The sequence below is a fragment of the Lutjanus erythropterus genome, chromosome 9 (genome assembly GCF_056507025.1).
Source record: "Lutjanus erythropterus isolate fLutEry1 chromosome 9, fLutEry1.hap2, whole genome shotgun sequence".
Classification (NCBI taxonomy): domain Eukaryota; kingdom Metazoa; phylum Chordata; class Actinopteri; order Lutjaniformes; family Lutjanidae; genus Lutjanus; species Lutjanus erythropterus.
In genome coordinates this window covers 17,665,662-17,682,767 of record NC_139325.1, presented here as the reverse complement: position 1 = coordinate 17,682,767, position 17,106 = coordinate 17,665,662, and the positions used below count along the sequence as shown (strand labels likewise).

General features: G+C 36.8%; 2 protein-coding genes across 7 annotated transcripts in view; both read left to right on the top strand.

Annotated features, from left to right (window-relative positions):
* Positions 1-2,363: 2,363 nt before the first annotated feature.
* mal2 (mal, T cell differentiation protein 2) lies at positions 2,364-10,063 on the top strand. The gene is made up of 4 exons (XM_084726294.1): positions 2,364-2,645; positions 4,315-4,485; positions 7,617-7,817; positions 8,648-10,063. The coding sequence occupies exons 1-4, from the start codon at positions 2,529-2,531 to the stop codon at positions 8,717-8,719; spliced, it is 561 nt and encodes a 186-aa protein (XP_084582420.1). The 5' UTR covers positions 2,364-2,528; the 3' UTR covers positions 8,720-10,063.
* A 3,426-nt stretch (positions 10,064-13,489) lies between these two features.
* The window catches only part of LOC146321230 (protein MTSS 1-like), a 58,531-nt gene continuing 54,914 nt past the window's right edge, over positions 13,490-17,106 (top strand). For all 6 annotated transcript variants that reach the window (XM_084726293.1, XM_084726288.1, XM_084726292.1 and 3 more), the window contains exons 1-2: positions 13,490-14,022; positions 16,146-16,207. In XM_084726293.1, coding sequence (XP_084582419.1) covers positions 13,951-14,022; positions 16,146-16,207 — 134 coding nt within the window. In that variant the 5' untranslated portion in view covers positions 13,490-13,950. The remainder of the gene's footprint in view (positions 14,023-16,145; positions 16,208-17,106) is intronic.

Below are 17,106 nucleotides of genomic sequence, written 5' to 3'. Positions count from 1 at the left end.
TGGGAAATATTACACTTTGTTATTATAATGGGCCCAAAATTACACTATAAGAAAGTCAAATGTGATCCTAATAAAGGACCTAAAACTGACTAATAAATAACGTATTATTTCTAATTTTGATTGAATTTGAATTTGACACAAAGTATGGTTTATTAAGCTTATTACTGTCCTATTAGGTGTATGGTGTTACTAGGGTTTAGCTGTGTTTGTTTACTGACCAACATATTATTTCTAGGTTTTACCAAATTTGATACAAAGTACATTTGTTACATCTTACTGGTGTTCTGTTAAATAAAGTTCGACCAAAAGTATTAATCTGTGTAATAACCAGTAAAGATGTCCAGTAAATTTAGGCTTAGTGCAGTAAAAAGTACAATGTTTCCCTCTGAGAAGCAGTGGAGTAGAAGTAAAAAGTGGCATGAAGAGAAGAGACTAAAGTACAAGTATCTAATACTTGTAGTTCTTGAGTAAATGTACTTACATCCCACCAGTGTATACATGTGACTGCCAGCCACATTAAATTGAACTATATGCCAAGTGCCCTTCAAGAGGTTATGTCAACACTGGTTCACATAAACTGAGTCCTAGCTAAACATTAACAGTAGCTCGCCATAAGAAACGGCTTTTACCAACTTATGAAACAACAAAGTGATTTTAATTCTCCATTTCATGAGAAATGACATCTCAAAATATTACCCCTTCAGCACTTGATGTTTCAGTTCCATGTTTTTGTCCAAACAGAGTTAATGTTGCTGAATCAGTTTGAAAATCAGTTCTCCTCTCTCCTCAGCTGTTACTCTAACCATTAAACTAATATTTACTTTTCAAACTTCTTTGCCCCAGCCTGCAGAGCTACGGTTCACCAGCACACACACACACACACACACACACCGTTGTTTCTAAGCACTCATTTCTTTTCTAACTGTGTCAAAGAAATCAGTTGGGGTGTAGTCATGACTTCAGCTATTTGATTTTGCCTCTCTCTAATGTTTCAGGTGTGGTGTCACTGTGGTTTTTTTTGTACACAGAGCCAAGAGCTCCAATAGACTGACAATATGAGAGTAAGACTGATGCCTTCAGTTGGTGTTGGAATTATCAGTAGTACAACCTGAGCACAATGTGAATGACTGTAGCGCTATCAAGAATTTAAATTTAGGGTGTGGACAGCATAAAAAAACCCATGTAAACAGCCAGAGCTGTCTGTGGTGTTTCATGATTGTAAACACACCCTGAAGCCCTTTATGACTTACTTAATAACCGCCTTACCAACGTCTGAGGCAGACAGCAGACGTATTCTGCCAGAACCACAGGTATTCAAATGTTATAACAATCCATAACAATTAATAAACATGTACATTAATGCAAGGATTGTCTTGACTGACATGTAGAAAATGCATGTGCTTGTCACTCATTAGAGGTAATGGATATTACATAATCTAGCCTTCCTCTCTGTTGTACTCAGCACCTTATACTAAATTGATAAAAAGATTATGACTCATACACATTTTATTGCTTTCATCTTGCCAGTACATCTTGCACATCTTAAACATGGTAAAAGTACATTAAATGTCACTAATTACTTTTGGCATTTTGTCTCAATAACTATCATATTGTGAAAATATGTATCGTTTTACAATAACATTATAGTATTATTTATTTATTAATGAATATTTATCAAATAACAGTTATTGAGTTTTATTTGTTTAGATGTAAGACACAGGCCTGCCTTGAGTCAGTGTACAGATGTTACAGATGTTATTCAATCGCTTTATATTTCTGTGTTAAATAGGAAGACTGGAAGTATTTGAAATACAAAAAAAAGAAAAGAAAACTACTGTTGTGTGTTCTATTTTAATATGGCTGCTTAGCGTCAGGTATGACAGAACATCAACTGACCTTCAGGACAGTTTGATAAAAATGCAACTAGTGAAAAAAATAACTTTCATACCACCAAAACAAGGCTGCTGTTTATTTTTTTGTTTTGTTTAGTTTTTTTTTTTAATAAATGCAGCAGCAGATGTTGAATGTGTCCTCTGTCTTTCTAGTGGAGAGAGGGTCTAAATGTGTATTTGCAATGTGACTTTCATCACTCTAGCATTTTTGTGATTGAAGGAATAAGACTTGTTGCAACTGTCCCCAGTTTCAACTGCCCCAGTCCCCCCTAATCTTAAGAGAATCTATGTTTTAAATTTTACATTCAAATTAATCTACTGCAAATTAATCTATAGTCATTAACTTACTTTCAGAATAAAACAACAGCCAAACTGGTTATTTCTCACTCTGACGTATTGGCTTTACAAATTGTGTTTTCGGATTGCAGGAGCCTTCATGAGGTCCTTGAACGCAGCACGCGTTTCCAGGGAGTGGCCCCTGCACCTGTCCGACCTGTTTGGGGGACACATGACTCCGGAGGAATTTCCCCCGCTGCTCCCGTCCTTTGTTTAACGGAGTGTCTTTTGGTGGGAGACGGAGGGTGAGAGTCAGAGGAGAGGGGGACACAGAGAGAGAGGACAGAGGGAGACACAGAGATGTCGGAACCAGCCGCTAATCCCGCTGCCACCTCGTTCCCAGCGCCGACTATTTCTCTACCTTTGGGACTGGAAGTGTTGAGGACTTATTCTGGAGCCCTTGTCTGTTTAGAAATAGTAAGTGTCGGTTTGTTTAGTTTATTTATTAATTAAAAAAATATATGATATACTGGTAAATGTGTCAGTGACCTCTGTGGTGTCTGTAGAAGCTGGTAGTTAATATGTCTTTATAAATAATTGATGGCCTGTTATTGTAGTTAGACTTTAAGCTGTGGACAACAACACTGTTAAAACGCTGCTTCATACTCACTGATCGTCCGTGTGATTGCCTGAGGCTCGGTTTATGCTCACGTTTGACACCAAAAGCAAGGGCAAATGTCGCCTCAAGCTACCAAAATATCTGTTTCTTATATGCCAAAGTAGGCCTGTCAAATACCAAATACGTGTGAGTATCACCTCCCTTGTGTTTTCAGGTTTTATTTCCTGTCGTTGCGTTTACATGCTAACTTTAAGATTATGATTATTTGACTACTTATCTGTGGGCCTGTTTTGCAGCTGGAGGCCTGTATCGATGGCCGTCAGATGGAAACAGCTCATTCAAAAGTAGAGCTGTGGTTGTTATCAGCAAGTCAGCAGCAGTGTAATAGCAGGCTAAACACATGTGTTATCTATGGTGTTAATTAAGGTTTTGTTCCATTCCAGTGAAATGAAGTCAGGGTGCTGCTGTAGTGCATGTTGTCTCAATGGAGAGGCTCTGCTACACTAAATGGAACAGGACTTTAATGAGCATCATTGGTAACAACTGTGTGTACCCCCATATTTTCTATTTATATGGCTGCCATTGATAAAGGTCTGTTGTGTTACCTTCATTTGACCCTTTGAACAAAATAAACCATCAAAGATCTGTTACTCTGTCTTGCATACTGTCACCAAACTGTGTATTTTATACTAATAACCTCGCAGTAACAACATGTACATCCTGGTTGCCAGCTTTAACAGTTGCTATAGACAGATCACGTTTTTTTTGTTTTGTTTTTTTGACAAATTGACATGAAAAGAAGGTAATTCCACTCAGTGGGGTGAATACATATATATATATGTGTGTGTGTGTGTATATATATATATATATGTATGTAATCATTAATATATGTATATAATTAATAATTAGTAAGATACAAAACACGTCTTTTTTTCTCAGTTTAAAGGTCAGTGTGCAAGATTTATTGTCATAATATTTATATCCTGGGTTCTCTACCAAGGCGGATGCCGTGTTGCACTGCCATGTTTCTACAGTAGCCTAAAAAAGGCAAACCAAACACTGGCTGTAGACACGACCTTCTGTTTCGTGGCCTCTCCTGAACGCTTTAAAGAGGAGGGAGACGAGATGTTTGCAATCTGTAAGCTTACCGGCAGATGTCACTAATACTACACGCTGGTCCTTTAAATTCAATGTAAACAATTCTGTGAAGCACAAACAATAACATGAACAGAATAATAAAACCATAAGGCCTTGTCAGTTAATACATTTTAATTGATTCAGTTCTCAACATCAGTTAATCTATTAATCATTAATCAGTAGCATGCCTAATACATAGAATTGTTATACCTGATATATTCCTAGTGTGTCATAAACTGTCTGTTACTATATAAACATGTCACCGAAACACAATGAATGATTTAACAGATCCCAGCTGTCCTGGCCATTAAGGAACTGAGCTGAATTTCAGTGTACAGAATAGAATTAACTGCCTTTGTCACCAATATGAGTGTTTGTTTACATCCCCAGTTATTTGGTGGTCTAGTATGGATCCTGGTGGCCTCCTCCAGTGTGCCTGTGCCTCTGCTGCAGGGCTGGGTGATGTGTGTCTCCGTCACCACCTTCTTCCTCTCCTCTACCTACCTCACACTCCTCATCACTGGCCTGGCTGACCGCATCAACACTGACTGGAACTTCTTGGTAAGCTGTAGACTGTAGAGCTGATCAGTCTGTCAGTTAGTCAGCCTACATATCTGTCTGTCAGTCTGTCTGTCTTTGAGGTCTCACTTTGATTTCTGAGTAAATTTACCTGACTTTAATTATGCAATTACAGCTGTAATAAAGCTGTAACAAAATATTTATTTTAAAAAATCTGATTCATGAAACCTGTGACGTGATTTAAAACAAAGTCACACTTAAAAATTAAAGGGGCCCTGTGGAGTTTTATTGTAAACAAATAAAAGTTTGTTTGTTTACAGCCAGTTTTCCTCGCCAAAGTGCATTCTGTGTATCCCTGAAGTCTAACAAACCTGTTGGTTGCATTTCCATCTTCATAAGACATTTGCAAAGTATTCAAGTATTTTAAATTCAGTCATTTACACCCATGTTTACTGGCTTACAGTCTTCTTCTTGCCTTTGCACATTTCAGCACCAGTGGAATAATTTGACACCATTGACAGGACTGTGTATCACATCATCAAAGAGCACACACATAATTATGTTGGGACCCACTCATAGAAAAACAGTTTCTAGGGCTCTAAAACTCCACAAGGGACCTGTAAGATGTCTGTCAGTGTTTGATAGTGTTGTCATGGCAGTGACCGTTGTTTGGTGTGTGAAACTCAGAGATCTGGTTCAGTGTTTTATGTCAGTTGCAGTATTTCAGGTCTGCTTGTGCCAAACTGTCAACATATCAAACAATGACTGCTCTTTGAAAGCTAGACGCCCACCAGCTTAATTGTACCAAAGCACATTATAATGTAGTATCCAGTAGTCTAATATACAGTATGATGGCTTGTTTTGGATTTCTCTTTAAATGGTGACAATAACTATTGTACATTATTCATTTTAATGCATGAAAAGTGAATCAATTGTTTGTCAGACTATTTTAAAGTCTAATTGTCATTGTTCCTCTATGAGGAGCAAAAAGAAACACTCATATTTTCGACCACCACTACCTGGTGGTCGTCACACAAACTGAGTGAAAAAAAATTAAAAGCTACACATTTGACATATTGTGTTATTATATTACTGACATTATAATGTAAAACCTTACAGGGAATAGTACTTTTAATAGCAACTACATCTTGCATCAATACACTGTGTGTGTCTTTGTGTTGTTGTAGAAATCTTTTTTTAGCCTGACTATAAAAGTCATCTACTAAAAGAGCATTTTATGTAACTCAAAAATACACTTAATTCCATCTTTGCATTTTTACAATCTAAGACCTTAAATACAGTAACTGGAGAAATAATGTAAAATAGCTGTGCTCACTAATAGACTAAATTTAATCAAATAAATGGTTTCTTCACTATAATGGACCACCTACATCTGTGAGGCAGATCATTTCTTTACTGGCTCTCTTAAAGCTTTATGTTAAGATAAGCAGTTACACTTCTTCATCTTAAAATGACTCAACAGCATTTCATAACAATCTAAATTAAATTAGCAATGTCCACTGGTGACTCATATTACCACATTCTGACTGATCTAGTGCCAGTGCAGACCATAGCTCACAAGTGACTGCTCAAATACCCACAAATCATTATTTTAAAAGTAGCTGAAAGACTTTCTAGCAGTAAAAACAGCTTTGGAGGTTTATCATTTAGACAGGAATATTAAGTTAAACTGTTCAAAGCTGGCTGACATTTTTTAGAAAATGCCAGCCTAGTATTGCCCAACTGATTTGCAATTGTGAATCTGCCAGAGGGAATGTGAACATGACCTTGGCAGGTTTGTCTGGTTCTAAGGCTAACAAAAAGCCAATAATAGGCTATAAACAGTTTTTTGAGAGCCGATGGTGATTCGGAAATGAAGACAAAATACACTGAAATAAAATCCTGCACAGTATGTGGCTTAGCTGCAAATCTATTTAGTGTAGCCTTCTTGTTGCATGTAAATAGCAGGGACAGCTCCTCCCAAAATCAAAATGTCATATTTTCCCCCTGGCTTGTAGTGCTATTTATTCATCTAGATAGTTTTGGTGCGAGCCCTCTCAATATAATGGAACTAAATGGCTTGTACATATACTTGAAAAATTCATCACCAGTTTCACTTCGCAGAAATAAAGACCCTGTCACACAAGATAATCCACAGACCTTATTGTGAGCAGTTTCATGGAGGAACTGTGGCCAATATCTCCAAACCTCTACAACTCACATCAAAACTATTTAGATGGATGAACAACACTACAAGCCAGGGGGGAAATGTGTAATTTTGATTTTGGGGTGAACTATCCCTTTGAGGAGTTGTGGCTGGAGATGTGGCTCTTGCATGTACATGTGGTTATGGAGTATAAGATGTACAATCTAAATAATATGAAATCACTATTACAAGACAGTCTCTTAGAATTGCAGAGCATTTCCCATTAGTGCAATAACTATGGTAAATATATCTAAAACAAAAGGAAAAAAAGAGTAAGAACCTGTGCCTTGTTCTTCTGTTATGTTTTTGTAGTGGTGTTGGGTCTGGGCTCTCAGACAGAGCCAGCCTTGCCTCAGGCTCCAGGCCCTGCTCCCAGGCGTGTGGGGTTGTTTGTTTTCGGCCGAACAATGAGTGACATGGATGATGAGCTCACACCAAAACCCCACAAAGGCCTGCCTGTAGTCCGGCCAGGCTTACAGAGATGGCAATACAACTCTCATTAACCTCCTTTACTCTCTGACACGCCCTCTGTCTCTTTTCTCTGTCTCTTTAATCCTTCACTCTGCGTATTTCTTTCTCTTGCGCTCTTTTATTCTCGCTTGTTCATTTATTGTTTATTAATTAGTACTGGTGTTATTCACCTTTTAAAAAGAGCAATGCAGTTTAGCTCCCAACTTACACCATATCCTGCTTCCTTCATTCCTGTTTACATTTTTCCAGCTTTCATTCTCCTTCATCTGCTTCTTCATTAAAGCCAGTAATTCAGTTTACAGTCACCTTTTTAACAAGCTTTAAAATATTCCACATTTTTCATACGTTATTGGTATTATTAGGGCATTACTGTTCACAACAAGTTTACAACAGAAACAACTTTTCACATTATGTCTGCAGTTGTTTACATTCGAAACCTGAAACTCCTGAACTTTTCTGTATTTATTTATAATGTCTTTTCTCTTCTTATTCTCAGGATGTGTTTTACCATTTCGTGGCTTTGCTCTTCTACTTTGCCGCCTTTGTGTTAGAGGCAGCAACTACAGCGGCTAATGGAGGAGCCCACGTCAAGATACTGCCTAACAGTACTGAAGCTGTCCTGTGTATAACCTACCCTCGAGGCAATGTATTCACAGTCCTGAGTGACAGGCAATACAGTATTAATGTGGTAGCCACGGTGAGTGATATAGGTGTTTTCATGTTAAGTCTGTAATAATCTCCACAGTGCATGCATAATTTGAACTCATTTTATCATAATTAGGAATGTAGCAACACTGAAAACTGGAGGTAAGGTGATACCACAATAAAAAGTCCACAATAGCCCATGTGGCCCTTTGCTGGATAATGAATAAAGTCATAAAAAAGGCCCCAAAAAGATAGATTTTTTTAAAAGTCCACAGTACGATATTTATAGAGATCAGTAACTCAATGTTCATCAGCACATTAAACGTTTTTGCATGTACCTTTGAAAATGTAACAATAATGCTTGTTACCATAGATAAAGAAAATGTTCTTCTTCTTTGGTGTTCTGCCAGCTATCCTCTGTGACAGAAATATAGTATGTTAGGTTACATGATTAAATCTTATTTTATGTCGACAAAATACAAAAAACCCTGTGCTGACCCAAAATATAAATATAACCAAATTTGCTGCACTGAGATTTGTATTCTTTATGTATTGTATGATAATTAATAATAGGTCATTTTGAAACATGCAACATATAAATTGTTTATACTTTTGATTAATACGTATTATTATTCTGCAACAATACCAAACATTTGCTAGTTAGAGTTATAAAAAATGCTTAATTCTGCCCACACCCACAGGTGTAGTTTTTTAGCTGGTGATTAGAATAAGAACAGTTTTGTAACTTGTAATGGACATGTTTGTTTTAGAGTAATTCATGATAAATAGCTGCAGTTAGCAAATGTGAGTAAATTGTCTAGGAATGTTTTTGACTGTTTGTATTTTGTTTTTGCTTTCTCTCTTTTTGTCTTTCTGTCCCAGATATTCGCATTTGTGGTGACACTATGCTACGGCTGCAGTATGGTGATGGGCTTCAAGAGGTGGAGGATGTAACCCGGAAAACCAGCACAGACTAGTTTTATAACTGCTTCATAACTGCAGCGTGTATTTAAAAATCAGCCACAATATCCAGAGCTGCATAGGGGAGCAATGATATTCTGCTCAGTCTAGTGCAAATATTAAACATTTATCATTATCAAAGGAGAGATTTCTGCATCATCCAAAACATCTGTCAGGATTTATGGACAGTAATATTCCTCCAGGATTCTTTTTTTTTTTTTTTTGGTTATATTTAAAGGATTGATTTTGGTTTCAGGTTGGTTCAGTCCGGACTGATGAAGGAATTTAGAGAACAGGGTTGAAGAAAAGCAGTTGTTATTCAGTTAGTACCATATGAACCTGCTTTCCTGAAACTCTCTGTTACATACAGGGTAATTTTGAAAGACGATAGGGATGCCTGCGACAGATATGGTTTAGTTTTTTTTCCATTCAGTTTGTTAATCACACAAACATTGCTCAATGTCCTGATTTACACCTTCATTAGAGGGCATATTTCCCATTTCCAAAACCACAAAAACATGCCAATGTATGCTGTTATGTAATAGGCTTTGTGCAACAGAACAGTAATGTGATGATGGTGCAATTTGTTTGAAAGACCCTAAAATGAAACATGATCAGTGTCACTGTCCTCCAGTTATTACCTTGGTGCTAATGAGCTGTAAACTCGCTCTAGCTTTAACACAAATTTTATTACATTTTTATGTAGCCACTATTTAAAATGTGAGTTCATCTGATATTTGAAATTCAAACTATTAATTTTTTTTTGAGAGCACTTTGTGTCAGATCTTCTCTTTATATCCGGCATAACTGTTTTTCACAATATTGTAGCTATTGTATGTTCTCAGTCGACATTTATCATGTGTGGTACTGTTTCGACTTTCTGAGTGCTGTCCTACGTGAGTAACTCCAGTGACCAACTGATAAATATCATTTGACCAAACCTTGGTTGAATAAATCTGTCATTCTGGTGAGTTCAATTACAAACTAATCATTTAATCAGATCATCAATAAAAATGCTTTTTGTTTGGTACTATATTTCAAACAGTGATGGATCATTTCAGTATGTATAGTGGTATGTTTTAGTGCTTGACTATTATTGTAATTATGTTGGCGCATTGTAAATTTTTCCCAAATCAATAACTGTCTTACTCGCTACATGATTTATTAGTTCTATTTACCTTAATTATTTACTGTACACTTTTGTTTGCATTAGACTATTAAAGTGTTATTAATTTATAATCATTTTGAATGACTTTTTGTTTTTGACACTGCTGTTTTTGATATTTTAAATGCATAGTAGAGCTAAAGTAAAGAAATAAAGATTTTGAAAGAAAAGAAGCGCTTATCTTTACATCATCACAGTATTCATTGTGTGTCACGGTGCCTTTTTTAATGCGACCACTAAGAGTCGCCAAAGTCTATTAGGGGTATTAGGGGAGCTTGTATATGATCCAACGGAGGTTATACAGGGTCATTTTGCAAGATGTAAAAGATGCTTGTGACAGTTATGTGTTTTTTTCAGTTACTTTGGTAGTCATACAAATATTGCCCCATTTCCTGAGTAACAACCTTACTGAAGGGCATATTTCCCATTTCCAATCCCACAAGACATGTCAATGTGTATGTTATGTAATAGGTTTTGTGCAACAGAATATCAATTTGATGATGATGCATTTTGTCTAAAAGACTCCAAAAGGCATTGTGATAATTTTCACTGTCCTCTAGTTAACTTGGTGCTAAATTCACTCTAAATTTAATGCAACTATTACTATTATTTCACGTGACTGCTATGTAAAATGGGAATTGGACTGATATTTGAATTTCAAATTTTAACATTTTTGTTGTTAGCACTTTTTGTCAATTTTTTATGTATATCTGGCACAGTGGTTTTTCACAATATTGTAGGTCTACCTATTGTACATTCTTAGTCAACATTTGTCATGTAATAATATATGTTATGAGGGACGCCTACACCCATGGATGACTTCACTGCCTTTTAGATATTGAAGCAAAATCTGTTTTAAAGCTAGAGTAAAATAAAGTACTGGCATCATATCAAACTATAAGACCTAAGGAATCATTGTGCCAACAATGTCATGCTAACTTGTCAGAAAAGGGGCTGAATTCAGAGGCTAAATTTTGGCAAGGGATAAAGTTGCATGTCCAATTTTAAAGGCGGGCTCTGACCTCTCACCTCAAGATATCTGAATGAAAATGGGTTCTATGGGTATCAAAAAGTCTCCCCTTTACAGACATGTCCACTTTATGCTAATCCCATGCAGTGTTTTGCATGCAGTTATTTTCACTTATTCCATTGAATTGTTCTGCATAATTTGAATAGGTGGTTACAAATACATCTGAAATTAGTTTTCATGTTCTCAGAATTCAGGTCGGGGGTGGGTGTCAGGGGTGGAAGAGGTTTTAAACTTTGTGAGTGCTGTTGTATGACTAACTCTGTGACTTTCTAATCAAAATCATTTGACCAGGCAGGGTCTGAGTTAAATAATTCTGTCATAAATGGTGAGTTCTGTGGCGTATGGGGTGCACACACTACCAGGTATGCTACTGGGCACCCCTATTTACTGTATACTTTTGTTTTGTTGTTGTTTGCATTGGGTAATTAAAACATTATTAATTTAAAATAATTTTAAATGTTTTTTGTTCTTGACACTTGATATTTTAAACTTATTTTAGAACTACAGAAATAAGTTTTTACCAAAAAAAAAGGGCTCTTGTCTTTGCATCCTTATGGCATGCATCGTTGTCTGCCACAGTGCCTTTTTTGATGCTACCACTAAGAGTCGCCAAAGACAAAAAAAAAAGGTCCAGTCCTGTACATAGGGGGCTTATGAGAGCAAGCACAGGAAGTATAATCGGCCTACTACAAAATAAACCGTTGACAGACCTAACTATGTACTATATATTGCCAATAGACCTTTCATGACAGCCATATTGATATGAAATAGTAGTGTAAAATAGGCAATATACCAATGAAACTAATTCAAGTCCCGTTCCATTTAGTGTAGCAGAGCCCAACATGCACAACATCAGCACCCTGACTCTGTTTGACCTGCACCATGGAGTGCAACCAGTATCATTATCATTGGTAACACCTGTGTTTACTCTGGTATGTCATGTCTGTCAGCTGAATCTGTTTACATGTAACGACACACGCAAAAAGGAAAGGGGTGGGGGCTAGATTTCCTCTGGTCATTTTGTACTTCATTTTACTTAAATCAAACTATCAGAACTCAATATTTCATGCTGTATTGTAACATAGTTTTAATGCATAATCATAAATATTTGCTGTTTAAACGTCTGTAAAGCTAATATGCCTACATTTGACAGAATGGTCAGTGCTAGAATCAGTTAAACATTATCATTTATATTCTACCTTATGTGCTATAGATGTGTTTTTATAGAAACAGTTGGTAGCCTAATTGTTAGAAATAAACGTTCATGAGGTTATAATCCATTCAAACTTCCTGCAGTGATTGTATATTGTCATTTTTATTTCAGCCACTAGATGTCTCCCGTTATGTACAACTGCTCAACTTTTCCATATTTACTCAGTGTTTATACATAAACAGTGAAACTCTGGTATCAACAAAACGTGTTAATGGTGCTTTACAATATTGTGATCATATCATGCACCCTCAACGCTCATGAAGTAAAACTCATAGAGGTATAATAGTTTGTTCTATATAACCCTACCTACAAAATTAATTTTTTCTTTTTTGGACTTGTCTAAACACTCAGTCGTTGTTTTAGTGTTGATTTGTAGGATAAAATGCTGCCAGATTAGACTCAACCAGCAAATTCAGGAGGCACTTTACCGCGTACGCGCTCCACTGGTCACCTCCGCATCTCCCATCATCACGGAGTCAAGCAAAACAGAATAATACCGGAAATAATATGGACCTTCCTTCACAATAAAAAATATATTTTGTTTGATATGTTTCACCATCAACTATGAACAGACCTCCTTGCAAGGCTATTAAAGTTAACTAAAACTAAACTAAGAACTAACATTTTAGTTAACTGACATAAAAAATGTTAGACTTAAGAAAAGACTGAAACTTGGATGACATTGTTGTGTTTGTATTATAATACCTATTCTGAACTTCATAAATATGCCCCCGATAATAATGGTAATAATAATAATAATAATAATAATAATAATAATAATAATAATAATAATAATAATGGTAATAATAATAATAATAATAAGAAGAAGAAGAAGAAGAAGAAGAAGAAGAAGAAGAAAACCTAATGCTGAAGCCAATAAAAAGTAAACGAGAACTAACAACTCAGCAATAAACTGAATAGAGCTAGCTCACTCTGGAAGCTAACTGAAAATAAACAGAACTGAAAACAACAATGAAAAACAAACAAAAAAATATATTAAAAAAATATTAATTAATACAAAACTATAATAACCCTGCCTCCTTTTCATGTTTGATTGATGTTTGACTGATATACACACTATTGTTATGATATCTGTTTTGATTGAAGAAACAGCTTTTTAAGTATTTTGATATGACGCGGACACCTGTGTTTAAAAAAACAATGTTATTTCTAAACACAGATGTGTAATTACCGTCGTCAATAACCACACACACGGTTATAAGAGAGACTCGTGTTTTCCATGACGACTTGAAAACTTTAAGCAAGCAATCGTTTTATTTACTACGCAACCGGAAATGCGTTTTCTTTTGTTCGTGCAAACTTGACGCTTGTTTCCCCGACTCGTATTTTCTCCCACTCAGTCAGCGTTGAGGAGGCAGTAAGAACACCCGCAAGTGTCGGTATTTACCTGTCCAGATACGGAATAACGTTACCAGCCGTAAACATTTGGATTATTTCTAGTTTCGACTAGTAAACGACAACAAAAGATTACCTTCACGGTCCAGCCATGGGTCTGAACGGGGCGGCGTGGAGGGGAGAGGGGGATTTAAATTTCTCTTTTAGTCCCAGCAGCTTCTTTTGATTTGAAGCAAGCGGTGCACCAGAGCAGGACGCAGCCAGCTGTGCTTCTCCGCACGTTTGACTGAGATAAAAGTTGTTGTTCGTCGATCACAGAACAACATAAAGTGTTCTGCGCGGGTTTGTTCGTCTTTGTTCGTATTTTCTTGGAGTTTTTTTTAGTTTTTCTTGGAGAGCCGAGGTGGCGGAGTGAAAGCGGCTCACCGAGTCGGGACTGACCGCTGGAGTTGGTCCTGAAAATGGAGGCTGTTATCGAGAAGGAATGCAGCGCGCTCGGAGGACTCTTCCAAACTGTTATCGGAGACATGAAAGTAAGTCAAGTGAAGTTTGCCTAACACATTATATTACTCAAGACACGTTAAAAGAGCCCCAAAAGCCCCACTGTATTACAAGTACAATTAACTCCCCACGCATCAGTTTATAGCTGCTAGATGTAAATGTTTTCCTTCAACAGAAAACGTGAAACGTTTACGTCAGGTTAATCTAAGATGATTTAAAGTTAGTTAACGTAATTTAGCGTCAGACGTCTGAAAAGCAGAGCTGAATTAATTTATTACTGACATTAATTCCAACTCATGTTTATAATAGCTAGTGGTCTTACTATTATTTACTATTTTATTTTATTCCATTTTATTTTGTTTTATATTTTTAACCTCTTTTATTCTGAATTCAATTAATAATCTGTATTGTATTCTTGCCACCCTGTGTTGTTATGATAATAAATTACCCTTAGACCTTGATGATTAACCTACATTCGTTTTGGTTTTATGGTAGCAAACTTATTATAAGTCAAATTTACAGTAAAATGTGAAATAAAAAAAATACATTCATTTCCTTTCTTTTCCTTTGGACAAACCAATATTTTGCATTAATTTGTTCCAGTTTGAATTGGAGCAGCAGCCAACATTGGATAAAGGCTAAATAGGGCAGTCATTAGTCTCAAAAGTAGGGCATCTTATTTTCATGATGATATTTTTTCTACAGCTCAGTCGATGAGACAATTAGCAAATTTCCCAGCTGTTGTACTTGCCTGAAGGAATGCCGGGAATGTAGCTGTCAGGGTAGAATATTTCCCGCAGGGTCTGAAGGCTTTGAAATGTGTAGGTCAAATGTCCAGCCATGGGGTCATCTGGAGTCAGAAAGTTTGTTATGAATACTGCTAAGACCTTCAGCACTTCTCAGTGTCCCATGTCTCACTTGACTAGGTAGTTCATGGTTCCCGTGTCTCTTAACTGTCAGGTAACTACTGCCAGACAACACCAGTGGAAAATATACAAATGCTTAGTGTATTTGTTTTGTCTTTACATAAGACATTCAAATTCCGTGATGCCTTTTTTTATAGCTACAGATGGGGTTGTGTGCTCAAAAAATAAAAGGAGAGCTCACTTTGATTTCTAGCCTAAGCTGTCAACAAGAGGAGAAAGAAGTGATAGGACAAATGCAAAGAAAGCCCATTTGGTGCTGGAGTGTTTTTGACATCTGTGCTGAGGCAGGCAGAGCTGATGGCGGTGACCCCTTCAGAAAAGCTAGGGACAGGGACAAGAGACATCCAAAGAGAGGGCAGCGGCCAAAAGGAGCAAAAGTGATGTAAGGGACACTGGGAGAGGGAAAGAAAGATGTACTGTGGGTAGGGAGAGTTGTGAGTTGGTTGTTGGGCGTAATGTTTGACAGCATAACATGACATTCCTCAGGCCCTTGACAGTAGTAGCACAACAGTGACAAACATGTGCTCATGCTACAGTATATTCATCACTTCATCCTGTGCTGTCTACTACCATGTTAGCCCCCTCCTTCCGATGCATTAGGCCACTTGTTCTAGCTGTGATAGTTTCGATAAAAGGCTCTTCAACTATTTTCAGCCTAAGACCTGAATTGGGTAAATTTAGAGTCCCACTGGGAACCATGCTCATTATACCATAGTATTAGCGCTCTTGTTGTGTGGGGATCTTTCCAAAAGAGGCCTGCGGTGACCCATTTTGCAACCCAACATATGCAGGACGTGACAAGAAGTCTGTTCTTAACAGACAATGTAGAATAAAAAAAATGTTAAACAAACAGGAGCAAAATGAAAGCCAGCTGTTTGGAAATTTGTAAGCACTTTGTTATCACAACATATTCTGTGTTCAGACCAAACCTCGTGCTTTTCAATGCATACAACCCTGCTGAACTAATGTCCACCCTATAGCTTAAATTCCTCGATTTCCTCAGGTCTACTGGCAACAGGATGGAAAAACATATTTTTTTTTGGTGCTGACATAACTGGGTCACATGTATGGGAAAGTCTAAGCCTTGGTTAGTTCTGTTCAGCCCTGCAGGTGAGGTGAGGCGTCAGGGTGGCCTCATGTTGGTTGAACAGTTATATAACCATGGGAATAGTGAAATCTGTTCTGATGATTGTGTCATTTTTGTTTATCTCTTTTTTTTCCACCCACAGAGCAGCTACCCTATTTGGGAGGACTTCATCACCAAGGCCGGCAAACTACAGTCGCAGCTCAGGTGAGAACATGTTTGTGTGCATGCACAACACACTTATGTTTCAGTGTGTTTTTGTGAAGCAAACAACAGTGGAAGTTCCTTTAGATACTTAAGTAATACACAGTGTTGTGATTTCAGTTCATTTAAACTGATGTAGATATTAAATGTTTCCATGCATGTGTTTTTATGCATATTTTCAGTTTGCACTCAAAAAACTTGAGTGGAAATATATTAAAAGGGGGAAAATAACACTGTGCAGAAGTCAAAAACTTGGTGTACTGGTAACAGAAAATGTGACAACATACAATGGAAATGTGCATTTTATAGGCATTTCCTTTTGACTGTTTCCAGAAATTCTGTCAAAATTGGTGCTAAAATTGAATGGAAACCTGAACAAAGGTACAAACAGTTTGTTTTATTAAAAACATGATAGGTTTTAGAGTACAATCTACAACTTTAAGCTTGGAAAGAACCATTGAAATTATTTCTCGCTCATAGCCCATTTTGACCTAACTATACGCCAAAAAATTTCATTCCTTCAACTGATTTTGTACTTAATCTTGGCTTTTACATGAGATGTCAGTGTCAGTTTCCTTATGAACAAGTTTTAAGTTGCCACGTGTCCTTGGACTAACAAGCAATGACACTTTCCACAAAAGCCTGATCTTTTAACAATACTGTCTAGGCATCATTATATGTCATTCTCCACCATTTGATCTTCTTTAACCCTGATTTAATTTGTATTTCTAATACTGTAAATTTACACACCTCCTGACGAAATTATTCCAAATCTACTATTAACAATAGATGTCAATCCCAGCCACCTCTGCTAGTTGGCTTTAAGTGGCCACGTGTCAGGAGACAAACAACTTATGACAGCTGAAATAAAAGCTCATTGTCCAGCAAGTACTGTAAATATG